This window comes from Nanorana parkeri, unplaced genomic scaffold (assembly GCF_000935625.1).
Source record: "Nanorana parkeri isolate BGI_ZX_2015 unplaced genomic scaffold, ASM93562v1 scaffold967, whole genome shotgun sequence".
NCBI classification, from domain to species: Eukaryota; Metazoa; Chordata; class Amphibia; order Anura; family Dicroglossidae; genus Nanorana; species Nanorana parkeri.
Window position 1 is genome coordinate 514,134 of NW_017307235.1, and position 23,703 is coordinate 537,836.

The 23,703-nt window shown below is 43.7% G+C and overlaps 1 protein-coding gene across 1 annotated transcript in view; it reads left to right on the top strand.

The window, feature by feature from the left end:
• The window catches only part of LOC108795417 (serine protease HTRA1-like), a 49,448-nt gene that overhangs the window by 9,011 nt on the left and 16,734 nt on the right, over positions 1 to 23,703 (top strand). Inside the window, exons 2-4 of the mRNA XM_018566663.1 lie at positions 17,685 to 17,784; positions 21,266 to 21,470; positions 22,256 to 22,450. Coding sequence (XP_018422165.1) covers positions 17,685 to 17,784; positions 21,266 to 21,470; positions 22,256 to 22,450 — 500 coding nt within the window. The remainder of the gene's footprint in view (positions 1 to 17,684; positions 17,785 to 21,265; positions 21,471 to 22,255; positions 22,451 to 23,703) is intronic.

Consider the following 23,703-nt stretch of genomic DNA (forward strand, 5'->3'; position numbering starts at 1 on the left):
CCATAATAAATACTTATTTCCTATGCTCCTCAGCGCCATCTAGTTGTCTTAATGTGGTATTTTTTTTTGCATTCCACCTGACAAGAAAATATACCTCCATTCACACTCGAACAAATGTACATGCAATTTCACACAACAAATGGCTCTTAGCAACCTAGGGTGCTCTGGCCAGCATCACTAGTTGCCAGGAGCTTGGCAGGACGCCAGCCAGAGCATCTCCGGTTACTAAGAGCCGGGGGGGAGATGAAGAGCCTGCAGATCACTCTCAAGTCTCATGGCGCTGTCTCCGCTATCCACCTCCCACTGCTTTGATAGTGTGCAACCGGAATGACATGTGAGGATTGAAGACCGTAGAACGTGTGATTCAGGAACCACAATGTTTCCTGTGAATGAATCAATGGAACAATTGTTTAATTTATAAGATACATTGTATACAGCTATGGAATCTCTGTGATTTAGAGGACGAGGACCTGTCATGGGAGCTCTCGTAGAACCTTTGTTTTCTATTTTGGGATTTTAGAACAGGTGTGGGCTGCACCTAGCAAGGGGTAATGTGCACTATGCGTGTTGCATTGCCATTCATTTGAATGGTACCCCAATGCATCTTGCAGGCGTTGCATTCTTATGCGGTGTAAAACGTAGCATGAACCACCCCTTACCAAATTTAATCCTAGCTCCGGCCTCCATGTTCCCCTCCCCACCAGTATATGCCCCCCCCTCCCATTGGTATTTTATGCTTTTTTATTTTTGACTTACCCTTTTCTGATGTCCTCTGTCGAGTCATGTGACATGCTAGGTCCTCGTCCTTCAATTTCCTTCTGGTAATGGGCAGTCCTGAATGATGCAGAGAGCAGTGCTGATGGAAGGCCAGTGTTAGTGGAGGGCACCAAGCTCAATGGGCGGGGCCATGACACCCAGCACTCATGTCTTATCTCAGTCTTCTGGACACATCCCATCATACAGTATATCACCATACTAGTGACTGGGTCAGCCTAATCTAGTCATCACGGTGTCATGAAATGTGTCACTCATGCCGACGCTCATGTCTTTTCTTCTGGTTGAGTGACGATGGGTGCACAGAACTTTCCAGCCTTCAGATCCCCAAAGGGGCGCAGATCTATTACTTGCTGTAGAGTGTATTAGAGGTAATAGGTCAGCGCCACACGGGGATCCAAAGGTGGGAAGGTGCGGTAGCTGAAACCGGTTGCTGAGTGATACATATGTTGCACATCCAGGAATAAAGAGTTGTCATGACTAAGAAGTTACAAGTAGAAACATGTATCAGTTCAGATTAAGAGATTCTATAAGACAGCCTTTTTCAACCAGGGAATAGCAGTCGCCCCCCGCCCCCCGGGGGGTTCCATCTAGCATCATCAAGGGTGCTGTAGCATTTTCGCACAACACCATGCATGTCTATGATGCAGATGGGTTGGCCTTCACATTGAGGGGGCTCCTGATGTTCAGGGGGGACTCGAATGTAGAAGGGGAGGACTCTGATGTAAAAGGGGGAGGACTCTGGCTTGAGGGCAAGGGCTCTGATGTAGAAGGGGAGGACTCTGATGTAAAAGGGGGAGGACTCTGGCTTGAAGGGGAGGACTCTGATGTAGAAGGGGAGGAATCTGATGTAAAAGGGGGAGGACTCTGGCTTGAAGGGGAGGACTCTGATGTAGAAGGGGAGGACTCTGATGTAGAAGGGGGTGGACTCTGATGTAGAAGGGGGAGGACTCTGATGTAAAAGGGGGGGGACTCTGATGTAAAAGGGGGAGGACTCTGGTTTGAAGGGGAGGTGTTAAGGGAGGACTCTGGTGTAAAGGGGAGGACGCTGATGTAGAAGGGGGTGGACTCTGATGTAGAAGGGGGTGGACTCTGATGTAGAAGGGGAGGACTCTGGTGTAGAAGAGGGCAGGACTCTGGTGTAAAGGGGAGGACTCTGGTGTAGTAGGGGGAGGACTCTGATGTAGAAGTGGAGGACTCTGATGTAGAAGGGAGAGGACTCTGATGTAGAAGGGAGAGGACTCTGATGTAGAAGGGGGAGGACTCTGATGTAGAAGGGGGAGGACTCTGATGTAGAAGGGGGAGGACTCTGGTGTGAACGGGAGGACTCTGATGTGAAGAGGGGGGACTGTCATCTGAAGAGGAGGTTCTGATGTCAAAGGTGCAACCACCCATGGTTTTTAAAATCCATACCAAACCCCTGTCTGGTCTAAGGGTCTGTTGTGGATTTTGGGGGGGACCACATGTTGTTTATTACATTTTGGACTGGGGCAACTTGAGATTTTACATACTCCTAAAGTGACTGAAAAAAGCTTGCTATAAGATATTTACAGAGAAATTGTCCTATAGAAAAAAAGACGAACTTGTTTCTTTGTCATCTGTCTAAATTTCTTTATTTTCAAAACAAAAGAAGAACCAGCCATTGCTGATTTACTAGGGGATAGAATGTGGATATAATGGGTTTGGTGGTGGGAGTGTCACTTTAAGGATATTTACAGATAACTTCTATCTGCAAATAATCCCAACATAGGTCGGGTCTACACCCAACAAGATCATGTTGTCATCTCTGCATAGCTCATAGTAGTTAGTTAGTAGTAAATATTAGGAAGATTTAGGATCTGGAGATCAGCGAATGCCAAGCAATGCACCTCGGATTCAGAACTAGGACAAGGAGGAATCTGGATGTGTGTAATTTGGTCAGTGTGCGTTGCTGCGAGGCTGCTTTGCTTAGATCCCCCGCGTTCATTCAGCCAGCATGTTGCCGCATGACACTGACTCACAAACACACACTCATAGGTATTTACCCTGCAGACAACAGCCTGTCACCCCCAGCTATGAGACACAAAATCAACACAACAAACTCCAGCCACACACTCCTATTCCAGAGGATTTCCAACTGGGAGGAATTCACCGCACGCGCGCCCATAACCCAACGACGCTGCCAGCTGACCGATCGACATCGAACATCATGTTTTCACCGCGTGTTTGTGTGAAATGCATATCTAAGCGCAAATGTGCTGAGACTTTTGTTTCTGAAAATGTATCCCCATTTCCTTTACGTTGTTAGACACCGGGGAGGATTCACCATAGCAGGAGAGAATATTCACTTGTGAGAATACTCCCGCCTAGTGGATATGGCAAAGCTGCATTCAATTTGAATGAAGGTGCTGGTGGCGAGAGGGCACATGGAGACGGCTTCCCGGCTAATCGGGTAGCCGGGTGGCAAGTCATTACATGCAGCCCAACTTCCTTAATGGGACTTCCGGTATCGGTATTGGGCATCAGAGAATACATACATACAGTTGTGTGAAAAAGTGTTGGCCCCCTTCCTGATTTTTCATTGTTTTGCACGTTTGTTACACTTTCATGTTTCAGAGCAAACAAATGTAAATATTGGTCAAAGATAACACAAGTAAACACAACATGCAGTTTTTAAAGGAAGGTTTTTATTATTAAGAAAAAAACAAAATCCAAACCCACATGTCCCTGTGTGAAAAAGTGTTTGCCCCCTAAACCTAATAACTGGTAGGGCCACCCTTAGCAGCAAGAACAAGCGTTTGCGATAACTTGCAATGAGTCTGTTACAGCGCTGTGCAGGAATTTTGGTCCACTCATCTTTGCAGAATTGTTGTAATTCAGCCACATTGGAAGGTTTTCGAGCATGAAACGCCTTTTTAAGGTCATGCCACAGCATTTCAATAGGATTCAGGTCAGGACTTTGACTAGGCCACTCCAAAGTCTTCATTTTGTTTTTCTTCAGCCATTCAGAGGGGGACTTGCTGGTGTGTTTTGGATCATTGTCCTGCGGCAGAACCCAATTTCGCTTCAGCTTGAGGTCACAAACAAATGGCCGCACATTATCCTTCAGGATTTTTTGGTAGACAGCAGAATTCATGGTTCCATTTATCACAGCAAGTCTTCAAGGTCCTGAAGCAGCAAAACAGCCCCAGACCATCACACTACCACCACCATATTTTATTGTTGGTATGATGTTCTTTTTCTGAAATGCGGTGTTACTCTTACGCCAGATGTAATGGGACACACACCTTCCAGAAAGTTCAACTTTTGTCTCGTCAGTCCACAGAGTATTTTTGCAAAAGTCTTGGGGATCATCAAGATGTTTTCTGGCATTACGGAGACGAGCTTTTATGTTCTTTTTGCTCAGCAGCGGTTTTCATCTTGGAACACTGCCATGCGGGCCATTTTTGCCCAGTCTCTTTCTTATGGTGGAGTCATGAACACTGATCTGAACTGAGGCAAGTGAGGCCTGCAGTTCTTTGGATGTCGTTGTGTGGTCTTTTGTGACCTCTTGGATGAGTCGTTGCTGCGCTCTTGCGGTAATATTGGTTGGCCGCCCACTCCTGGGAAGGTTCACCACTGTTCCATGTTTTCGCCATTTGTGGATAATGGCTCTCACTGTGGTTCGCTGGAGTCCCAGAGCTTTAGAAATGGCTTTATAACCTTTTATTTTTTTGAAAAATAAAGTTACATATAATTTTTTTTTTTTAAATGCAAAAATAAAATGTTTTAAAGTCCCCCGCCCCCACGTACACGCACATACAAACACAAACATGCGTCAGGTGCGCCTTCATGTGAAATTGAAGATTGCAACACATGTTACATATCACTTTAACTTCTGAGTGAAAGCAATAACTCCAGAGCCATCAATTACTGTTTAGCACTAAACTGACGAGCGGTAAAAGCTTCTAAAGCGCCGCCTATGGGAAAGTTTGGGTATGGTAGGTTTTTTTTTACGACTTCACGGGCACACGCAATTTTAAGGCTTGACATGTTTAGTATCTATTTACTCAACATCACCCTGTCTTTTATATTTTACTAAAAAATTGGGTATTATATTCTGTTTCTGTGCACTAAATTAAATTTTAGTGTACTTTATTCTAAAAATACAGGTTTGACAAACATTTGCGCAAATACTGCACAACATAAAAAATTGCAACTAGAATTGTTTTATTCCACAGGGCCTCTGCTTTCAGAAAATATATCATTGTTTGGGGGCTCTTAAGCTGTTTTCTAGCCAAAAATTCAGATTGTAGCATCATGTGTGTGTGCAAATAGTAAGAAATTGCTCCGGACAGGAAGTGGTTAATACCTATTTCCTGTGCTGTAGATGTATATTGCCCAGTGCCTTTGGCTGAACTACAAAAACCACCCCTACTCTCAGATCTCTACAACATAAAAGCCAATCATTCTGTAATCCAAGATAAGAACTTGGAGGGCTAAATGGGCTCTTTGAGGTAACACAGGACGTGTTTTTTTTTGCTCTTCAAACAGATAAAACAAATGTTTCCAATTGTATATTAAAGAGACCAAAAGGGGAGCAAATAAGAGAAGTTCATTGTTGGGGTTTACATAGGCTTTACCACAATGATTGAAAACATAGAAGCATAGAAGGGTGACAAGAGAAAAACACCACATCCATGTCAGTACGTGGAGTCTGCCCTTCTTTTAACCCCTTCCCAACCGATGATGGGATTATTTCATCACCATCGTTCAGTTAATTAACGACCAGTGACGGAATAATCCCAGCATGCGGTATAATGAGCACTGGTCCGTAGATGGACCCGCGCTCATTGAGTAACTGCTGTTGCTGGGTCCCTCATGATTTGAGGCAGACCCTCAACAGCAGATTAGGTGGTCCCGGCCCTGTAATCACAGAGATACCTAACCGCAGTGATCACAGAGTCATGACAGCCACTAAGCCAGCAGGAGCTCACTGTGTTGCGCAGCTGCGAGCCGGCTCAGTGTGTTACAAACTGATACAAAGTACAGTGGTACCTCAAACGCTTCTGTTCGCGAACAGGAAGTTCGGCAAAGTTTTGCCTCCGTTCACGAACTCCGCTTCGGGTGACGAACACAACCTCAGCCATCTTCCCCGCTCTGACACATGGTCATGGCTTCCTCTAGTCCAGATCGGGGTCTGATCACAGTTTGATTCGTTTCACAACCAAATTGGTTCCCGACCAGAATCGCAGAACGAATTAAGTTCGTGAACCGAGGTACCACTGTATGTCTGAAGAGAATACTCTTTTCTCCTCAGAGATACTAAGTATCAAAGCCTCTGTAAACAAAAAAAATAACCCCTTAGTGTCCCCTAGTTTAAAAAAAAATTTGAAAATACAAAATAAAGTTTTTAAAAAATGTTTAAAAAAGGAGAAAAAAAACGTGAAAAAGCTTTTCAAAAAATGTGTTTAATAAAAATGATAAGAAAATATAGTGCTGAGGAGACTATTAAAGATAGGAGACAAACATAGCATTCTAAAATTGTTCCAGACTAAAATTGTATTTCACTCCTTGTATTGTGGGACATATAACTCTCAAAATAAATTGCAATCCTAGACACTTAATATGTACACATTATTATTGCCAAAACTGTGAAAAATTAGTTTTTTCCATTTTGTTTTCGCATTTTTTTTATTTAAAAAAAAAGAAAGAATGTATATATGTATATGTCACCTAAAATTACAGCCCATGTTTTCCTTTAAAAACCGGCAAAATTGCTCCGGTCCCCAGAAACTGATTTTTTTTCTGAAGCTGTGTCACTAAGGGGTTAATTTTATTATTTTCTCCGTTTCTTTTTTTATTACCAAAATTAATCTTAGGTCAGTTTTAAACTCTCCTAATGCTAGTTTTCCATGCCTCCATGTTCTTAACCTCAGCTTCATATCAAAAATACCAAAGATACTGCTCTCCTGAACATGGTACATATAAGGGACCTCAAGTGTGGCCCTCGACGTGTCCAGATGGATACACAATAGATGTCTCTGTGCCCATTTGAGAGATTTGCCCTCACTTCCTGTCACTACTATACAGCAAACGTTTGTGGACACCTGACCATCGCACCCATATGAGCCTGTTGGACATCCCATTCCATTTTCTGTTCTTTGTAAATTTTCTAGGAATCATTATTTGGGTGTTTATGGAATGTTAAATGGGCTCTAAAGTCCCAGCATATCCTCTCCTGTTATGACATCAGCATTGTAATAGGAATACATACTGGAGATGTTTCTGATAATGCAATCAACGCTTACACCGCGGCAGCTGTGTGAAATTCCCCGACGCCCAGAACATGTAGTTTAATAGCTCGTGTGTAATAGCAATAAAGTTAAAGGAGAACTATGAGGGGAGTGCTTTTCACTCACCTCATAGTTCTAGCCGACGTGCGACAATGAGACTGTCACAGGTCGGCTCAGTAGATCGGGAGGTGAGCGAACACATACCGGCGTTCGCTCACCTCTCGATCCTGTCACAGCTCTCTGCCGTGACAGGGGAGGGGCTGGATTCCCTCCTCCCCGCTCTGATCTGCCAGCGCTGACTGGCGGATCGGATGGGGGATGGGGCGGGTACAGCTGGCTCTGCCTCTAGATAGGCAGAGCCAGCTGTCACTCACGCAGCTGGGCAGATCCAGACATAATTGTCGGGATCCGCTTTAGCTGCGGCGTCTCAGTATACCGCAAGCTGTAGCTCGCGGTATACTGAGCTTAGGGTGACGGGAGGACGCTAGTTTGTATCCTCCCGTTACCCTAAGGAGAACTATGGGGAAAAGCCTTAACCCCATAGTTCTCCTTTAAGTGGAAAAAAAATTGATTAAAAAAATTATTAAAGAAATAACAATTAAAAAAATAATAATAAATAATTAAATTAAAAAAATTAAAAGGTGATTAAAAAGTAAAAAAATAATAAGAAACAGATTAAAATAAAACAACTTTAAAAAAATAAAGAAACAATAAAAAAAAAATAAAACTAACCCTGCTGCCCTGCCATCTGGTTGCCATTTTCCTTTGATGGGGGAGGTTGTTGGGGGAGTTGGCGGGGAGGGGGGCGCATTGCGGAACCTGGCCTTGGGGCAGCAGGGCGAGTAAATCCAGCCCTGACTGCAGGTATATTATTTTTAGCAGAGGTTTCCCTGAGACCTGTAAAATATTTCTATAACCTATATCTAGCAAATCTTCACTTTATAGGTTCAGGTCCCCTTTACCTGTGTCTCTGTTTGCTGGGCAGGGCAGTAATCCTGAACAAAACGGGTTCATGAAAAATGACATTACTGCAAAGTACTTTTCACATCATTTCTGATCACTGTAGTGAATATGTATCAGTGACACTCTCACACTTTTGTGCACATTTAGAGCATGTTAACTTGTTATTTTTGATCCCTACGAATTCATCTCCTTACACTTGACGTATTCACAATACGCACTGCAAACGAAACATTCCTCCGCAGTACAAAATCAAAAACCATCACAGTACATTAATCATGTTTGCCGAAAGTTTTCTAAAAGTCCAAATTTCCTGCGTAGGATCTCACGTTTCCATTAAATGACAGAATGTGTATCCTGTTCTCCTATCTTCTTTTTCCAGTTGACCTCTTTCTTGTGCTCTCTCATGTTTGTTGTGCAGAGTCCTTCCTTACACACTTGATATTTGTTACTGCTGAATATCTTCTCATTGCAAACATTCCCGGACAAGGCCTAGAATAAGAGGGTGCTGCAGCAACTGGCAGCAGGTTGGTTGGTTTCAGTTCATAGATAAAAACATATGTTGCCAGCACACCTTGGATCAATCAGTAGTCCATATGTTTTATTGAAGCGATCACATCACAAGCAGTGTGCAAACAACATTTCAAGGCCATGCAAGGCCTCTTCATCAGGCATGACATAGGCGCCTACAGACATTAGAGCTCTGGCTAGCCTGTCATTACTACCATAGACGTCTCCTGCTGGAGCTCTTACTGACTACAGCAGACGTCCCCTGCGTGAGCTGTTGCTGATTACAGTAGACGTATCCTACCTGAGCTCTTCCTGACTACAGTAGACATTGTCAACTTGAGCTGTTCCTGAATATGGTACACATCCCCTGCCTGAGCGCTTCCTATCTACAGCAGACATCCCCTGCCTGAAGTCTTCCTGACTACAGCAGACGTCCCTCGCCTGAGCTCTTCCTGACTATAGTAGACCTGCCATGCCTGAGCTCTTACTGACTACAGTAGATGTTCCCTGTCTGAGCTCTTCCCGAGTAAAGTAGACATCCACCTGTCTGAGCCCTTCCTGAATATACTAGAGGTTCCGTGTCTGAGCTCTTCCTGAATATACTAGAGGCAGGGCCGTCTTTAATATTGATTGGCCCCGGGGCAAACATTTTCTTGGGCCCCCCACTCCCGACCCATCCCGATCCCCTAACCAACCCCCCCCCAGGGTGTATCTTTTGCGGACTCAAGGGCAGGGCTGGTGCAAGAATTATTGTGTACACAGGTAAAGGTGCATTTTTCACCCTCTCTTCCCCCTGGTGCCCTCTGACAACTGTCTATGCAGCCTTATGCTAGCACTGACTAAGGTTTATTGTCCCCCATCATATGTACATGGAAAGCATGTAGTGACCCCCCTCACATACAGACAAGCAGCATGTAGTGACCCCTCTCTCTGGACGTTCAGTGTTCCCTAAGACACACATGCAGAAGCCAGTACAGACACTCAGGGCCTCCCCACCAGACACCCACTGTTCATGCTGCCCTGATTCAGGCTGTAGTCCCCTCACCTGGCAGACTCCCAATCCCCCATGCAGGTGCAAAGGCCACCTTTGGCAGCTGGCCTTTGGGCCCCACAACAATGACTGGGCCCTGGGCAGCTGCCCCTTTTGCCCTGCGTTAAAGACGGCCCTGACTAGAGGTCCTGTGTCTGAGCTCTTCCTGACTATGATAGACACCCCCGGTTTGAGCTCTTCTTGATTATAGTAGACCTGTAGTGTCTGAGCTCTTCCTGAATGCAGTAGATGTCCCCTGCCTGAGCTCTTCCTGAATACAGTAGATGTCCCCTGTCTGAGCTCTTCCTGAATTCGGTATGTATCAGAAGTAAAACACAAATTGACAAATAGGAAGCTGCTTACACATATTATGTAATGATCTACTACGTAGGAAGATGGAACTCAGCTGCGGAGTCACGTTTACAGTCACGTGCTCAGGCCCAGGAGTACGTGATAGCAAGGGTTCATTCGCCAATCAACCTCAGAGCATCATCGTACTACCTTCCAACCTAACTAACCTTGCTCTCCTTTCTGAATGCTAGGTAAGTATGTACAAGCTATCCAGGTGGGGATTCTATAGGCAGTATCAATCTGTGTATTCACATATAAGTTTGTATTCAACTCCTCTCAGGTTAGATTCCCTGAGTTTAGCGGTGGCAATTAATATGATACCAATATGTTGACCTCACATATCAACATTTCCTTAGTCTGAAATTATGTTAGCTTCACATAATAACATTGCTTCAGTCTGTCAGTCTGTTACTTCACATATGACAAGTACTTCATTCAGCCAGTTTGTAGCAACCCCACAAAACACCCCCTACCCACCCCGCCATGCAATTTCGCTGCAATTTCGCACATGCATACGCCTATACGACAGGGGCAGAGCAACACTATGCAATACCGATCACACAGTAAACTGAAGAGTGGCGCGGGTGTATCTTTTGCGGACTCAAGGGCAGGGCTGGTGCAAGAATTATTGTGTACACAGGTAAAGGTGCATTTTTCACCCTCTCTTCCCCCTGGTGCCCTCTGACAACTGTCTATGCAGCCTTATGCTAGCACTGACTAAGGTTTATTGTCCCCCATCATATGTACATGGAAAGCATGTAGTGACCCCCCTCACATACAGACAAGCAGCATGTAGTGACCCCTCTCTCTGGACGTTCAGTGTTCCCTAAGACACACATGCAGAAGCCAGTACAGACACTCAGGGCCTCCCCACCAGACACCCACTGTTCATGCTGCCCTGATTCAGGCTGTAGTCCCCTCACCTGGCAGACTCCCAATCCCCCATGCAGGTGCAAAGGCCACCTTTGGCAGCTGGCCTTTGGGCCCCACAACAATGACTGGGCCCTGGGCAGCTGCCCCTTTTGCCCTGCGTTAAAGACGGCCCTGACTAGAGGTCCTGTGTCTGAGCTCTTCCTGACTATGATAGACACCCCCGGTTTGAGCTCTTCTTGATTATAGTAGACCTGTAGTGTCTGAGCTCTTCCTGAATGCAGTAGATGTCCCCTGCCTGAGCTCTTCCTGAATACAGTAGATGTCCCCTGTCTGAGCTCTTCCTGAATTCGGTATGTATCAGAAGTAAAACACAAATTGACAAATAGGAAGCTGCTTACACATATTATGTAATGATCTACTACGTAGGAAGATGGAACTCAGCTGCGGAGTCACGTTTACAGTCACGTGCTCAGGCCCAGGAGTACGTGATGGCAAGGGTTAATTCGCCAATCAACCTCAGAGCATCATCGTACTATCTTCCAACCTAACTAACCTTGCTCTCCTTTCTGATTGCTAGGTAAGTATGTACAAGCTATCCAGGTGGGGATTCTATAGGCAGTATCAATCTGTGTATTCACATATAAGTTTGTATTCAACTCCTCTCAGGTTAGATTCCCTGAGTTTAGCGGTGGCAATTAATATGATACCAATATGTTGACCTCACATATCAACATTTCCTTAGTCTGAAATTATGTTAGCTTCACATAATAACATTGCTTCAGTCTGTCAGTCTGTTACTTCACATATGACAAGTACTTCATTCAGCCAGTTTGTAGCAACCCCACATAAGAACAATCAGAATCCTCTGTAGTATAAATAGTGCAGTGTTTAAGGCAAAGTCCAGACACAGTCTTACTGACAATAGAGATACCCACTGGGCAGCAGCCCAGAGGGGTTATACTTGATGTTAGCTGTCCTTGTTCGTTTAGGCTCTGGACTTGGGGCACGCTAGCGCAGAGTACTATGTGAGGGCAATCCGAGGAATGGCAAACCTTAGACAGGGCTCCTCCAATCCTGCTGAGGCAGCCCTGTAGTGGTTGAGGAGTTTGCGGTGACCGACACTCGTCTGGCGTCCGCTTCAGGTTGCTAGAACGCCAGACGAATGTGAGGTCGCGTCTTATGACGTGGAGGGGGCCGGTCCGGCGTGACGAAGAGTGTTTCTTATACTGGTGGTCAGTGGGAAGAATGCTTCTTACACTGGTGGTCAGTGGGAAGAGTGCTTCTTATACTGGTGGCCATTGGGAAGAGTGCTTTTTACACTGGTGGTCATTGGGAAGAGTGCTTTGTATACTGGTGGTCAATGGGAAGAACACTCCCCTTACTAATAGCTTAAATGATCATTTTTGTCAGTGGTTACATATCTAAAAGGAACACATCACTCATTGCTAGACATGTGCAATTCGTTTAGTTCCGAATCGAAATTCGGACTACATTTTTAAATTCGGAGAATCGGATGTATCCGAATTCCGAATTACAGGTATAACGAATGCAAACGAATCCGAATTTCTGATTCGGTTTTTTTTGGACGATTTTAAATTTTTTGGATGAAATTTCGTTGCAGCAAAAAACAAAAAACTTTTTTTCCCTCTTAAATGTCACTTTGCTGCAACGAACGAACGAACACGAAACAAATGGGCTTTCGGACCCGAATTCCGAAAAACAAAATAAAGCAAAATCTGAATCGAAACAAATTTTTTGCTGGTGCACATGTCTACTCATTGCTCAAGGAACTCTTATCAGTAGCCCTAGGGTTCTAAGTTTCCAAAGCCAATGTGGTTTTAGAACATTTACATATGTAACCTCTGCTAAGATCTTGTATTTTTCTGGTCTTAGCCTGGCTTAGAAAAAAATTGTAAATCATTATACACTGAGCGGCCAGATTATTATATACACTGAGCGGCCAGATTATTATATACACTGAGTGGCCAGATTATTATGACCACCTGACGTTTGTAGGCTAATTAGCTATAATTTGGCGCTGAAGTTGCTATAGGGCCAGACCATTATAAATAGGGAAGCAGGTTGTTTACCACGACAGTAGAAGTGATTTCTGAAGATACGGGTAAACAACGCGATGTAACAGCCTTTGAACGCGGGATGATTGTTGGCGCTCGGAGCCACGGAGCGAGTATCAGCAAAACAGCAGAATTCGTTAAATGTTCAAGAGGGGCTCATTGTTAAAGTGTTTAAAGACCGGACTGTCAGCCGAAAATCTGGGTCTGAACGTGTGAATTGCGGCCGTCTAGTCAATGTTAGGGCAGAACGGAGAGTGACAAGACTGGTACAAGACAACAGAAGGGCAACAGTGCCGTGTCAGATTCCTCGCATCACCTTTCACCATCTCGTGGAGTCACGAGGTGGCACAACGAAGTACTGATGGGGTGGTCATAATAATCTGGCCACTCAGTGTATATGAAATGACTATTCCTGGTTATAATAGGAAAATAATTATACAGCCTCAGCTGCCTCTCTGCCTCTGCTGCCTATAGGCACATGCCTACTCTGCCTAATGGTAAACTCCAGCCCTCAGTATAACATACACAGGTATGAATTGTGTAAGGGACACAATATACTGTAAGAGAGCTATGTCCTATGTGCAGAGCATACATTTTGATGCAGACACTAGAACTTAGCAGCTCAGTTTTGTATCCACAATAATAGCAATACCGTGTACTGTTTCATGCCTATGGAATTACTTCATATTCCGGTTTACATAAGTCCCTACTTTTCAATAGTTTTCTTTTATTTTTCTTTCTTGTTTGACACATAATTACCACTGTTAGTATTAAGGTTGAGCCCAAAGTTTAGGGTCAAGGTTAGGTATTGGGATCAGGTTAGAATAGGAGTCAGATAGAGGTTTAGGCATAGGGTTTATGTTGGGGGTAAGGGTAAGAAATTATAAGGCATAGGGTTCTAGAGGTTGGGCTTGGATTAAAGTTTAGGGTCAAGGTTAGGTATTGGGATCAGGTTAGTTTAGGGGTCAGATAGAGGGTTAGGCATAGGGTTTATGTTGGGGGTAAGGGTAAGAAGTTATTTTAAGGTATATGGTTCTAGAGCTTGGGCTTGGATTAAAGTTTAGGGTCAAGGTTAGGTATTGGGATCAGGTTAGTTTAGGGGTCAGATAGAGGGTTAGGCATAGCGTTTATGTTGGGGGTAAGGGCAGTGGCGACTCTAGGAACAATATGTAGGGGGGGCCCATAAGATACAACAGTCAAATCTGGGGGGGCACTAATAATTTTCATTGCATGTCGCAACCGCTGGGCACCGATGAGCTGATTTAATTGCGGATGGCATTGGCACCCCGCGGTTGTGACATGTAGTCCAACGCCGCCCACAATCCTGCATACCGCAACGGCCGGGCGCCGATGCCATCCGCAATTTAATCAGCTCTCGGCGTCCGGCAGTTGTGGAATACAGCATAGGCTGACTAGCAACTTTTAGCCCAGGGGGCAAGTACAACCCAGAGGTAAGGGTAATAAGTTATTTTAGGGTATAGGGTTCTAGAGGTTGGGCTTGGATTAAAGTTTAGGGTCAAGGTTAGGTATTGGGATCAGGTTAGGCTAGGGGCCAGATTGAGGGTTAGGCATAGGGTTTATGTTAGGGGTAAGGGTAAGAAGTTATTTTAAGGTATAGGGTTGTAGAGCTTGGGCTTGGATTAAAGTTAAGGGTTAGCTGTGCATCTACTGGCCACCCTAATGCTCTATGTATAGCCCCACAGAGGATAGTGGAATAGTGCAAGGGCAACATACTAATGGCACTACCCGAGTACATTGCGCAGACTGGTGTCATAGCTGGGCATCCTGCAGAACAATATGTACAATCTAAATCAACATTATAGTAATAATCATAACATCATATCTAGCTGTTTATAGAAATTCAGAGTCTTGTTTATAAATAGGTTTTGACTGATACATTGATTTAAGCCAGGAATCCTATCAGCTTTGAGTAAATGGATCCATTTTGGTTTTCAGCCTGTAAGACGCTTTAATCAAAGTCACCACCGTGGGGACTTTGGTGAACACAGTCCAATGCAATAAAGGGGCTCAACTGGGATTACAATAATGGTAAAGAGCAAAATGTCTGCCAATGGGACTGCACATGTTCCCATTAGTATTATCATGAATATAGACTCAACAATGAAAGGGTCTCTTAGTTTTTCCCACATAATGAGCACCACACAGGTGAGTAGGTATACCACAATTGTAATCTGACAAAGTACGAAATGTCTGACCATTGGGTAATATAAAGTTTGGATTTTAATCAATATCTTTGTATTCATTAAAAAAAATCCACGTTGTACTACATTCGCTGGCACAATTATCTCCCTTAGTCAAACCTATACTCACTTTAGTTTGCATATTTTGTAACAACGTTGAACGCCTCAAAAATAATTTCAGTGGTCAAGTTGACAAAATTCTTAATTTGTTTGTCATTAACAAGTAAATGTCAGTGTCTATTTAGGATGTTCCTTTCTTGTCTATGGTGTTGAGTTTAATTATTATACAAGCTGATTCATTAGTAGGCTTTCTTTTGATCAATAGGGGATGTTTTGACTAGTATAATAGAGTATCTTTATGGATACCCTTAGCACATTGATATGCATTTTTAAAGATGGTGTTACAATATCCAAAAAAGCAATTTGAGAAGTTTCAAAATTCATAGTAAAACTAAGGTTATAGTGCTTTTCATTAATACAAGTCAAAAAAGCTCATAATAGAGATGAACTCCCAGTCCATATGGAAAAAAACGTTGTCTATGAAACTGTGCCATACCAAAATGTGCAAAAGTTACATAGACAAAGCATCACCATAAAATAAATCCCTCTTCCACCCACCAGGTACAGATTGGTGTAGGGCGGGGCACAAATAGTCATTGCTATCACCACTCTCTGCACCTGGCGGTAGTGGGAATCTAAAGAGGATTTAAACACTGTGTTACTATATCCAAAAATGCAATTTGAGAAGTTTCAAAAATTCATAGTAAAACTAAGATTGTAGTGCTTTTCATTAATACAAGTCAAAAAAGCTTGTAATAGAGATAAACTCCAAGTGCATATGGAAAAAAACGTCGTCTATGTATCTGTGCAATATCAAAATGTGCAACAGTTACATAGACAAAGCATCACCATTACATAAATCCCTCTCCCACCCACCAGGTACAGATTGGTGTAGGACGGGGCACAAATAGTCATTGCTATCACCACTCTCTGTACCTGGCGGTAGTGGGAGTCTAAAGAGGATTTAAAGACTGTGTTACTATATCCAAAAATGCAATTTGAAAAGTTTCAAAATTAAGTAAAACTAAGATTATAGTGCTTTTCTGTCACGGGAGCCATGTACCTGTGGTGAGACCGAAGTAGTGGGGAGGTCTCCCTTGCACCTCTGGTCCTTGAAGTCCCTGGAGATGGAGACAGAGACTTGGTGGACACCGAGTGGCACGGGTGTCAGGGGTGCGGAGCACCGTGCAAGCCTTAGTCCGAGATCCTAGCCAAGGTAAAGTCCACTCTGGCAAAGAAGTACACAAGGGTTAATCAGAAGAATGGTCGAGATCCAAGCCGGGGTCGGTTCCAATCTGGCAGCTGAGTACAAAAGGGGCAAAGAAGTAGAATGGTCAAGGTACAAATCCGAGGTCAATGGCAGGCAGCAATCAAGAGTAGTCAAATCTGTTTCCAGGTCACAACAAGTTCAGACAGATCACACACTAGCACAGGAACAAGGGGGGACTGAAGATAATCCAGCAATTTGGCAGTGTCTGGGCTGGGATTGTTAGCCATTCATTTTATCTCCACTCTTCACTACAAATACATTTGTATTTGTCTGCAAGTATTTACAGTTCCTTTGCATTAAAGGAGAACTATGAGGTGGGTGATTTACACTCCTCCTCATAGTTAGAGCCGACGTGTGACAATGAAACTGTAACACGTCGGCTCAATAGATCGGGAAGTGAGCGAACACATACAGTCGCTCACTTCTCGATCATGTCCCTGCAGAGAACCGTGACTGTCACTCACGGCTCCTTGCAGGGATTCCTCCCTCCCCTCTCCAATCCTCCAGCACTGACTGGAGGAACGGACGGGGGAGGGTACAGCTGGCTCTGCCTCTAGATAGGCAGAGCCAGCTGTCACTCACGCAGCTGGGTGGATCTCGACAGTAATGTTGGGATCCGTCCCGGGTGCGGCGGTCTCAGTATAACGCGAGCTGTAGCTTGCGATATACTGAGCTTTGGGTCACGGGAGGACGCTAGTGTATGTCCTCCCATGACCCTTAGGAGAACTATGGGTGAAAACACTTACCCCATAGTTCTCCTTTAAGTAGTAAATCTTCGTAAAGGGCTGTGTGGACGGGCTTAGGTTTACTTCAAACTGGTTTTACTTCCTGTGCAGGTCCAAAGGAAAGCAAAGCCTTCTCAAATGTAGGTCAGAAGGGACTCAACTGCAGGTCAAATGCATCTAATAATGAATTAATTCCGAATGATCTCAGAAGTGTCTCAACTGATGTCAAGCAGATGTCATTGACACAAGCCCAAAGCCGCCGACACAAGCCCTAATCTGAAAAGTTGGAATGGAAGTTCCTCAACTCAACGTCTGTTATATTAATGGGAAATTTATATTCTCTTTCGGAAATCGTTTTATGGCTAAAATATAAACAGCTAGACTGCAACTTTTGACCTTCTACAAATGTTACCACTGACCTGATGTGTGACTGGTGTACTTTACGATGTGTAGGCCAACACCCAGAGCTTATAATTCAGACTTTAGTCACTGTATAAACAAATCTGGCTGAGCACAGGATGACGCCATGGAACTTTGTCTGTGAAATCTGCCATCTCTAGGTTTATGTCGAAAATTAACACTTCTATAAATATCTTTAAAGGTTCCCACTACCCAGACAGCCTGAGATACAAGTTTAATTTCATAGCCGATGTGGTGCAGAAGATCGCGCCGGCTGTCGTACATCTGGAACTCTTTAGAAGGTAATATTCTTATGACGGTGACCTGTGTTGTTCCTGAATTACAGTAATTCCATTTGCTCACTTTTCTTGTCACTTAGTCAAGTCAGATCTTGAAAAGCTTGATACAAGTGTAGGGCCTCCCTGACCTCCAGAGGCCTAAGGTGGACCCCCAAAGGGCAGAGGGCCCGACATTTCACTCTCAGGGGCAGATCCTTAGCCAGTGAGGGATATATGATCAATAAAGTTGGGCACCAGTCACTTTAAGTGCCTTTTACAAATGCTTTATTGTAGAACTTCAAACTGGGAGAGAAGGTATAGGGCTTCAGACATCCATAGCAAAAACAAAACAGACTCAAGCACACTCATCATTCCCATCAGACTTCCACAGTGCAGAATCAATAGGAGAACAGGCTTACACTGGGCAAAAGAGTAACAACTGAACAGGGGTGGGTATGAGATCTTCCATAAGAGAGACACCAGACTTTTTCCTGAGGTCTATATCAGTACCAGGCACCTCCAGCATTCATTAAAAGAGAACTATGAGGTGAGTGAAAATCACTCAACCTCATAGTTCGAGCTGACGTGTGACAATGAAACTGTCACAGGTCGGCTCAATAGATCGGGAAGTGAGCGAACACATACCGGCGCTCGCTCACTTCTCGATCATCTCCCTGCAGAGAGCGGTGACTGTCAGTCACGGCTCCCCGCAGGGATTCCCCCCGTCCCTGCTCCGATTCTCCAGCGCTGACTAGAGAAACGGACGGTGGTGGGGGTGGGTACAGCTGGCTCTGCCTCTAGATAGGCAGAGGCCGCTGTCACTCACGCAGCTGGGTGGATCTCGACAGTAATGTCAGGATCTCCGTCCCGGCTGCGGCGGTCTCAGTATACCGCGAGCTGTAGCTTGCGATATACTGAGCTTTGGGTCACCGGAGGACTCTAGTATATGTCCTCCCGCGACCCTTGGGAGAACTATGGGGAAAAACACTTACCCCATAGTTCTCTTTTAATGCAATTCTGTTGCTAAAATACAAAGTGTAATACTGACCTCTCCTGTGGAGACAAGTGGAGGTAAGTATTAAACTTTTTAACAACATGTTTCAAAGGGTTCTGTTCCAAGGAAAGATCAGCTTTTCCATCCTACACCGCAAAGGTAACTCTTATCTCCCAGACCTTGTCCGGTCACTACATCGGGTCCACAGCAAAGTAAGCCAGTCCAAGATGGTCAATCGGAGGTTTATTTTCAAATATGGAGCTTAAATGCAAAGTAATGCACTTTGGAATTAAAAATAAACAAATGGGTTATACAATTATGGGTATGCCGCTGGGGAAGTCAGAAATGGAGAAGGATTTGGGGGTCATTGTAGACCACAAACTGAAAGGTAGTTTGCAGTGCCAGGCTGCTGTAAACAAAGCTAGCAGGGTCTTGTCCTGTATTAAAAAGGGGATGTATTGCAGGGACAAGTCTATAATTTTGCCACTTTATAGATCATTGGTTCGACCTCATCTGGAGTACGCGGTCCAGTTCTGGTCACCAGTACTAAGAAAAGATGTCCTTGAGTTGGAAAAAGTCCAGCGGAGGGCAACCAAACTAATTAGGGGTATGGAGGACCAGAGCTACGAGACAAGGCTACTAAATTTAAACATGTTCACATTGGAGGTGAGGAGATTGAGGGGGGATATGATCTCCATGTACAAAATGTTCAATGGTGGTAGCAACATTAGCGATAAACTGTTTAAAATTAACTCCATTACAAAAACTAGAGGCCACCACCTAAAATTGGTGGAAAAAAAATTCCAGCACAAGGGGCGAAGGGGGTTCTTCACAGTAAGATCAGTTAGGGTCTGGAACTCACTGCCACAGGCGGTGATTTCAGCAAAGAATGTGGAATTGTTCAAGAAACTTTTGGACGATTTCTTAAGGGACCGTAATATACAGGGGTACGGGTACTCCTAGAATGAGATCCTAATAGGTTGGACTTGATGGACTAATGTCTTTATTCAACCTCAAATACTATGTAACTATGTAACTATGTAACAATGCTGCATGAACAACAAAGAGGCTTGACGTGTTCCACACTAAGCGTGCTTAATCATATGGACCATATGTACTGTAGATTTACAGGTAGGTGGTCTACAGCCAGGTCTTCCGAATCTACCTATTTGCTAATTAATTCAGGATCCCCTTTCATATCGGTAGCAAAACCTGTATATTTCATATCAATATGAGCAAGTGAGAAGGATCATTTAAAGGACCAGTCCACCCAAAAGTAACATTCCAGTTTTTGGTAGATGCTGCCAAGTTTAGCACGTAAAGTGTCTATAAAACCAGAAACATTTTTCTAGTTTTGCTTAGAGCGAGTAAAGATTCAGATTCCTGATGGGCTTTTATGCTTTTACTGCTATCTGGGGCTCTGTTAGATATAGGGTTGCACAGATACCAAGTACAGTACTCGGTACAAGTACGAGTACAGGTACCGATACTTATTTCTGTGTTATTGTTAGAGTGCTACTCTCACTTCCTACCTGGTAGAATGTTTTTAGCAGAGCAGGAAGTGAGGGTAAATCTCTCTGATGGAGCCCCAGATAGCATTAAAGCCTGACAGGTGTTCTAAAGCTTCCCACATTTTAGCTTAATATACACTTTGTGTAAAGAAAGAGAACCAGGGAAAAGGAAGGGAAGGTTCAGGCACAAAATATTCAATTATTTAAATTACTTAATTGGAATGTGGGTCCCCTACGAGATAATTATATGAACAAGAATGATTCCCCTATTGGGGGATCCCACCATTCCTACAAACAATGATATGGATAACACCGATAATAAATGCAATATATATTTATTTGGTTTAGAAAAAAGCTAAAAGTGACTATCCTATAATATACTACATTCTAGGAATAACATCAACAGACAAAACATGTAAACATTCAAATGACTGCATCCACTTGTTGATATATAAAGTGGGTATATGTATAAAACTTCATCCATAAAAAGACATGTCGAAAAAAAGAGGGAAAAACTGGTATATTCAGGTTTGGAGAGTGAGTTCTGAAGCTGACAAATGTTCAGATATGTGGAATATTTCCTGAATGAGTGTAAGAATCGCCCTCGATCGAAAAAGAGGGAACCGATTATGGCAATGTGGTAACACAGAGAAAAGATATAGTCCAAGCGGCAGCCCGGGAGAACAATGGAATCCTTGAAATAGTAAATAGTAAAACAAATAGTAAAAATAGTAAAATAGTAAAACAAAACCAGCTAGACGCCCAATGACGCGTTTCGCCCCAAATATACACTTTGATATGGTCTTATGTCTTGGAGGAACTCCACTGTGAGATGTCTGTGCTTGTGGTTTTGGGTCTAAATAACATCTTCCATTCTGACAACAAATACAACAAAGCGCATTCTTATGATTTGTATCTCCTGAGCTCTCTTTATCGACTCGTTGGAGCATTCTAGAATAATTGTATGATGAGTAAGAGCTGTGATTGTTTTCTGTGCCAGGTCTCCGTTCACTGGTCAGGAGATGGCTGTGTCCAGTGGCTCAGGATTTATTGTATCTGAAGATGGACTCATAGTGACCAACGCTCATGTCCTCACAAATAAGCAGCGGATTAAAGTGGAGGTGAAAGATGGAGCACATTATGATGCCAAAGTGAAGGATGTTGACCAGAAGCTGGACATCGCTCTGATCAAGATTGACCCTGATGTGCGTTGTAAAGGCTAAGACCACTATTTATGTCTTTTGAGAAAAAAAACTGGAAGCTGTAATCCAAAGGTTTTAATACTTCCCGAGTTACAGACCCAGAACAAGCAAGCAGATTAGGGGTTCTGATTTCACTCTGGGGTCAAGTAACTCAGAAAACATTGAAGTCACTACATCAGCAAGGCAGCCTAGGTCAGCAATGAGAGCCTTCATATTTTGCTTAAAGAGGAAAGGGTAATTGAGGGCCAGAAAATGTCCTTTTCACTGAAACCCTAGGACTCCTGGTTCCCGCCAAACAGTTGGTCATGTGACCAATTCCACAGGTCTGGTCTCATTTCCTCTACCTGTGGGTGGAATGACTGATAGGACTCAGCTTTTCTCAAGTTAGAGAGAGAGTAAGATGTGGGCTTAGGTGAACCTGTAGCTGCCTGGGAAGATTGGAGTAAACAAATCATTAAAGCTGGTTGTATCAGGACTTCACAAGGACAGGAGTTTCCTCTCCAGTGAGATGAGCTTTGGTTAAGGTATAGACTGGGAAGATATTATCCCAAGGGTGAACAGAGACTCTGAGCATTGGTATAGGGACAGGGGAGCTGAAGCCTTGTCCCCAGAGTAAGTCCTAAGACCTGGTGAAGGGGCAATGACTAAGATGTCACTTGTTAAGGATGGCGGAGTTTGAAATTGTGGTGAGGACAACCATTGGCCTCACCTCAATTATATCCATGTCTGAAGAGTTTACACAGCCACTCTTGCTGAATAATATGACATTAATGAATCTTTTCTTACAGGCCCCTCTCCCAGTCCTCATGTTAGGTAGATCATCGGACCTGAGACCTGGAGAATTCGTGGTCGCCCTGGGGAGCCCTTTCTCTCTACAAAACACAGTGACCACTGGGATTATCAGCACAACCCATCGAGGAGGGAAGGAACTGGGCCTGAAAGATTCTGATATGGAATACATCCAGACAGATGCTATTATTAATGTAAGTGACAGATATCTCTCGCATCATTGCTGACATTTTTCTAGAACCAAATGGAAAATGGTAACAAATGTCTAACAAAAATGAAATTAAAGTAGAGACGAAGCTATGACTTTTTTAGTTTTAGAGTACAAGAGGGTTATAACCCTTTAACTGTTTTGCCACCTATGTCCCACTGGGGAGATTTCTCTTCACTTCCTTGTCTGCCAGCCGCAACAGAAAGTGATAGAAAATCCCTGGGGGTCAGAAGGTTACCAGAACTAGTGTCCCCAATGGAATATATCCAATCTATTCCTCTTCTTGTGACAAACCAATATTTTGGATTTTTTTTTTTTCAAATTTCAGTGACCAGGATCAATAGAGAGGGTAAATCTCCATAATGGGGACACAGGCAGCATTAAAAACCCAACAAGTGTTCTAATCCCTCTCCACTGCTACCAAAAACAAAATGTGCTTGTGCAGAAGTAAAAAAAAACACTTGGTTTACCTTAATCCTTCATTAAGGTTGTCTCAGAGTATCTGCTTCCTGAAGCATAGCAAAAGTTCAGTAGGTCTTAGTTACTTACAACACATTTATTTTTTCATGGGCCACCTAACATGGTGCAACCTCAATGTAGGAAAATGTGTTGCTATTGTGTGCCCAACACTGGATGTGTCCAGAGGCCCTCTGTAATTTTTAAGTTGACCACCATTGATATAAATGTTCTAGTTTTTCCTCTAAGAGAGACAAACAATGCACTATGACATGTTAAACATTTTAAAATAAATGTAATCGGCCTCTTTGTTAATGGTAAATTCACCTGGGAATCTGGATTTCTCCTGCACCCTGATGGACAGCACTGGAGGTGTCAATCTAAAGGGCATTGGGCGGAGCTAGGTGGGGCTATTCACTGACAGGGCTATCAATGGTGCTGGCATCTAAGCAGCTACATCAGCAGGAAGTGTGACAACGATGTAGTGATTTCACTGCAGAGGGAAGAGCATTGTGGCAATCTCAAAGGAAGTGCCTATCCAATGGTTCCACCATTGACCCTGCCAATGGTTCCACTGGCAAGCATTTTCAATATGTTCTGGGAGGGTACCTGGAAAAACCAGAGAGCCCAGTCTAACTGTAACCAGGCAGAATCTCCTCTATCCTTTGAGGAAGGAAGATTCTAGTTAAGGAACATTCTAGCTGGGAAATCTCCAGAAAGAAAGCCTCTGGAAACGTTATTATTCATGAAGGGGGCAGGAAGGGGTTGTCTCAAGCCAATATA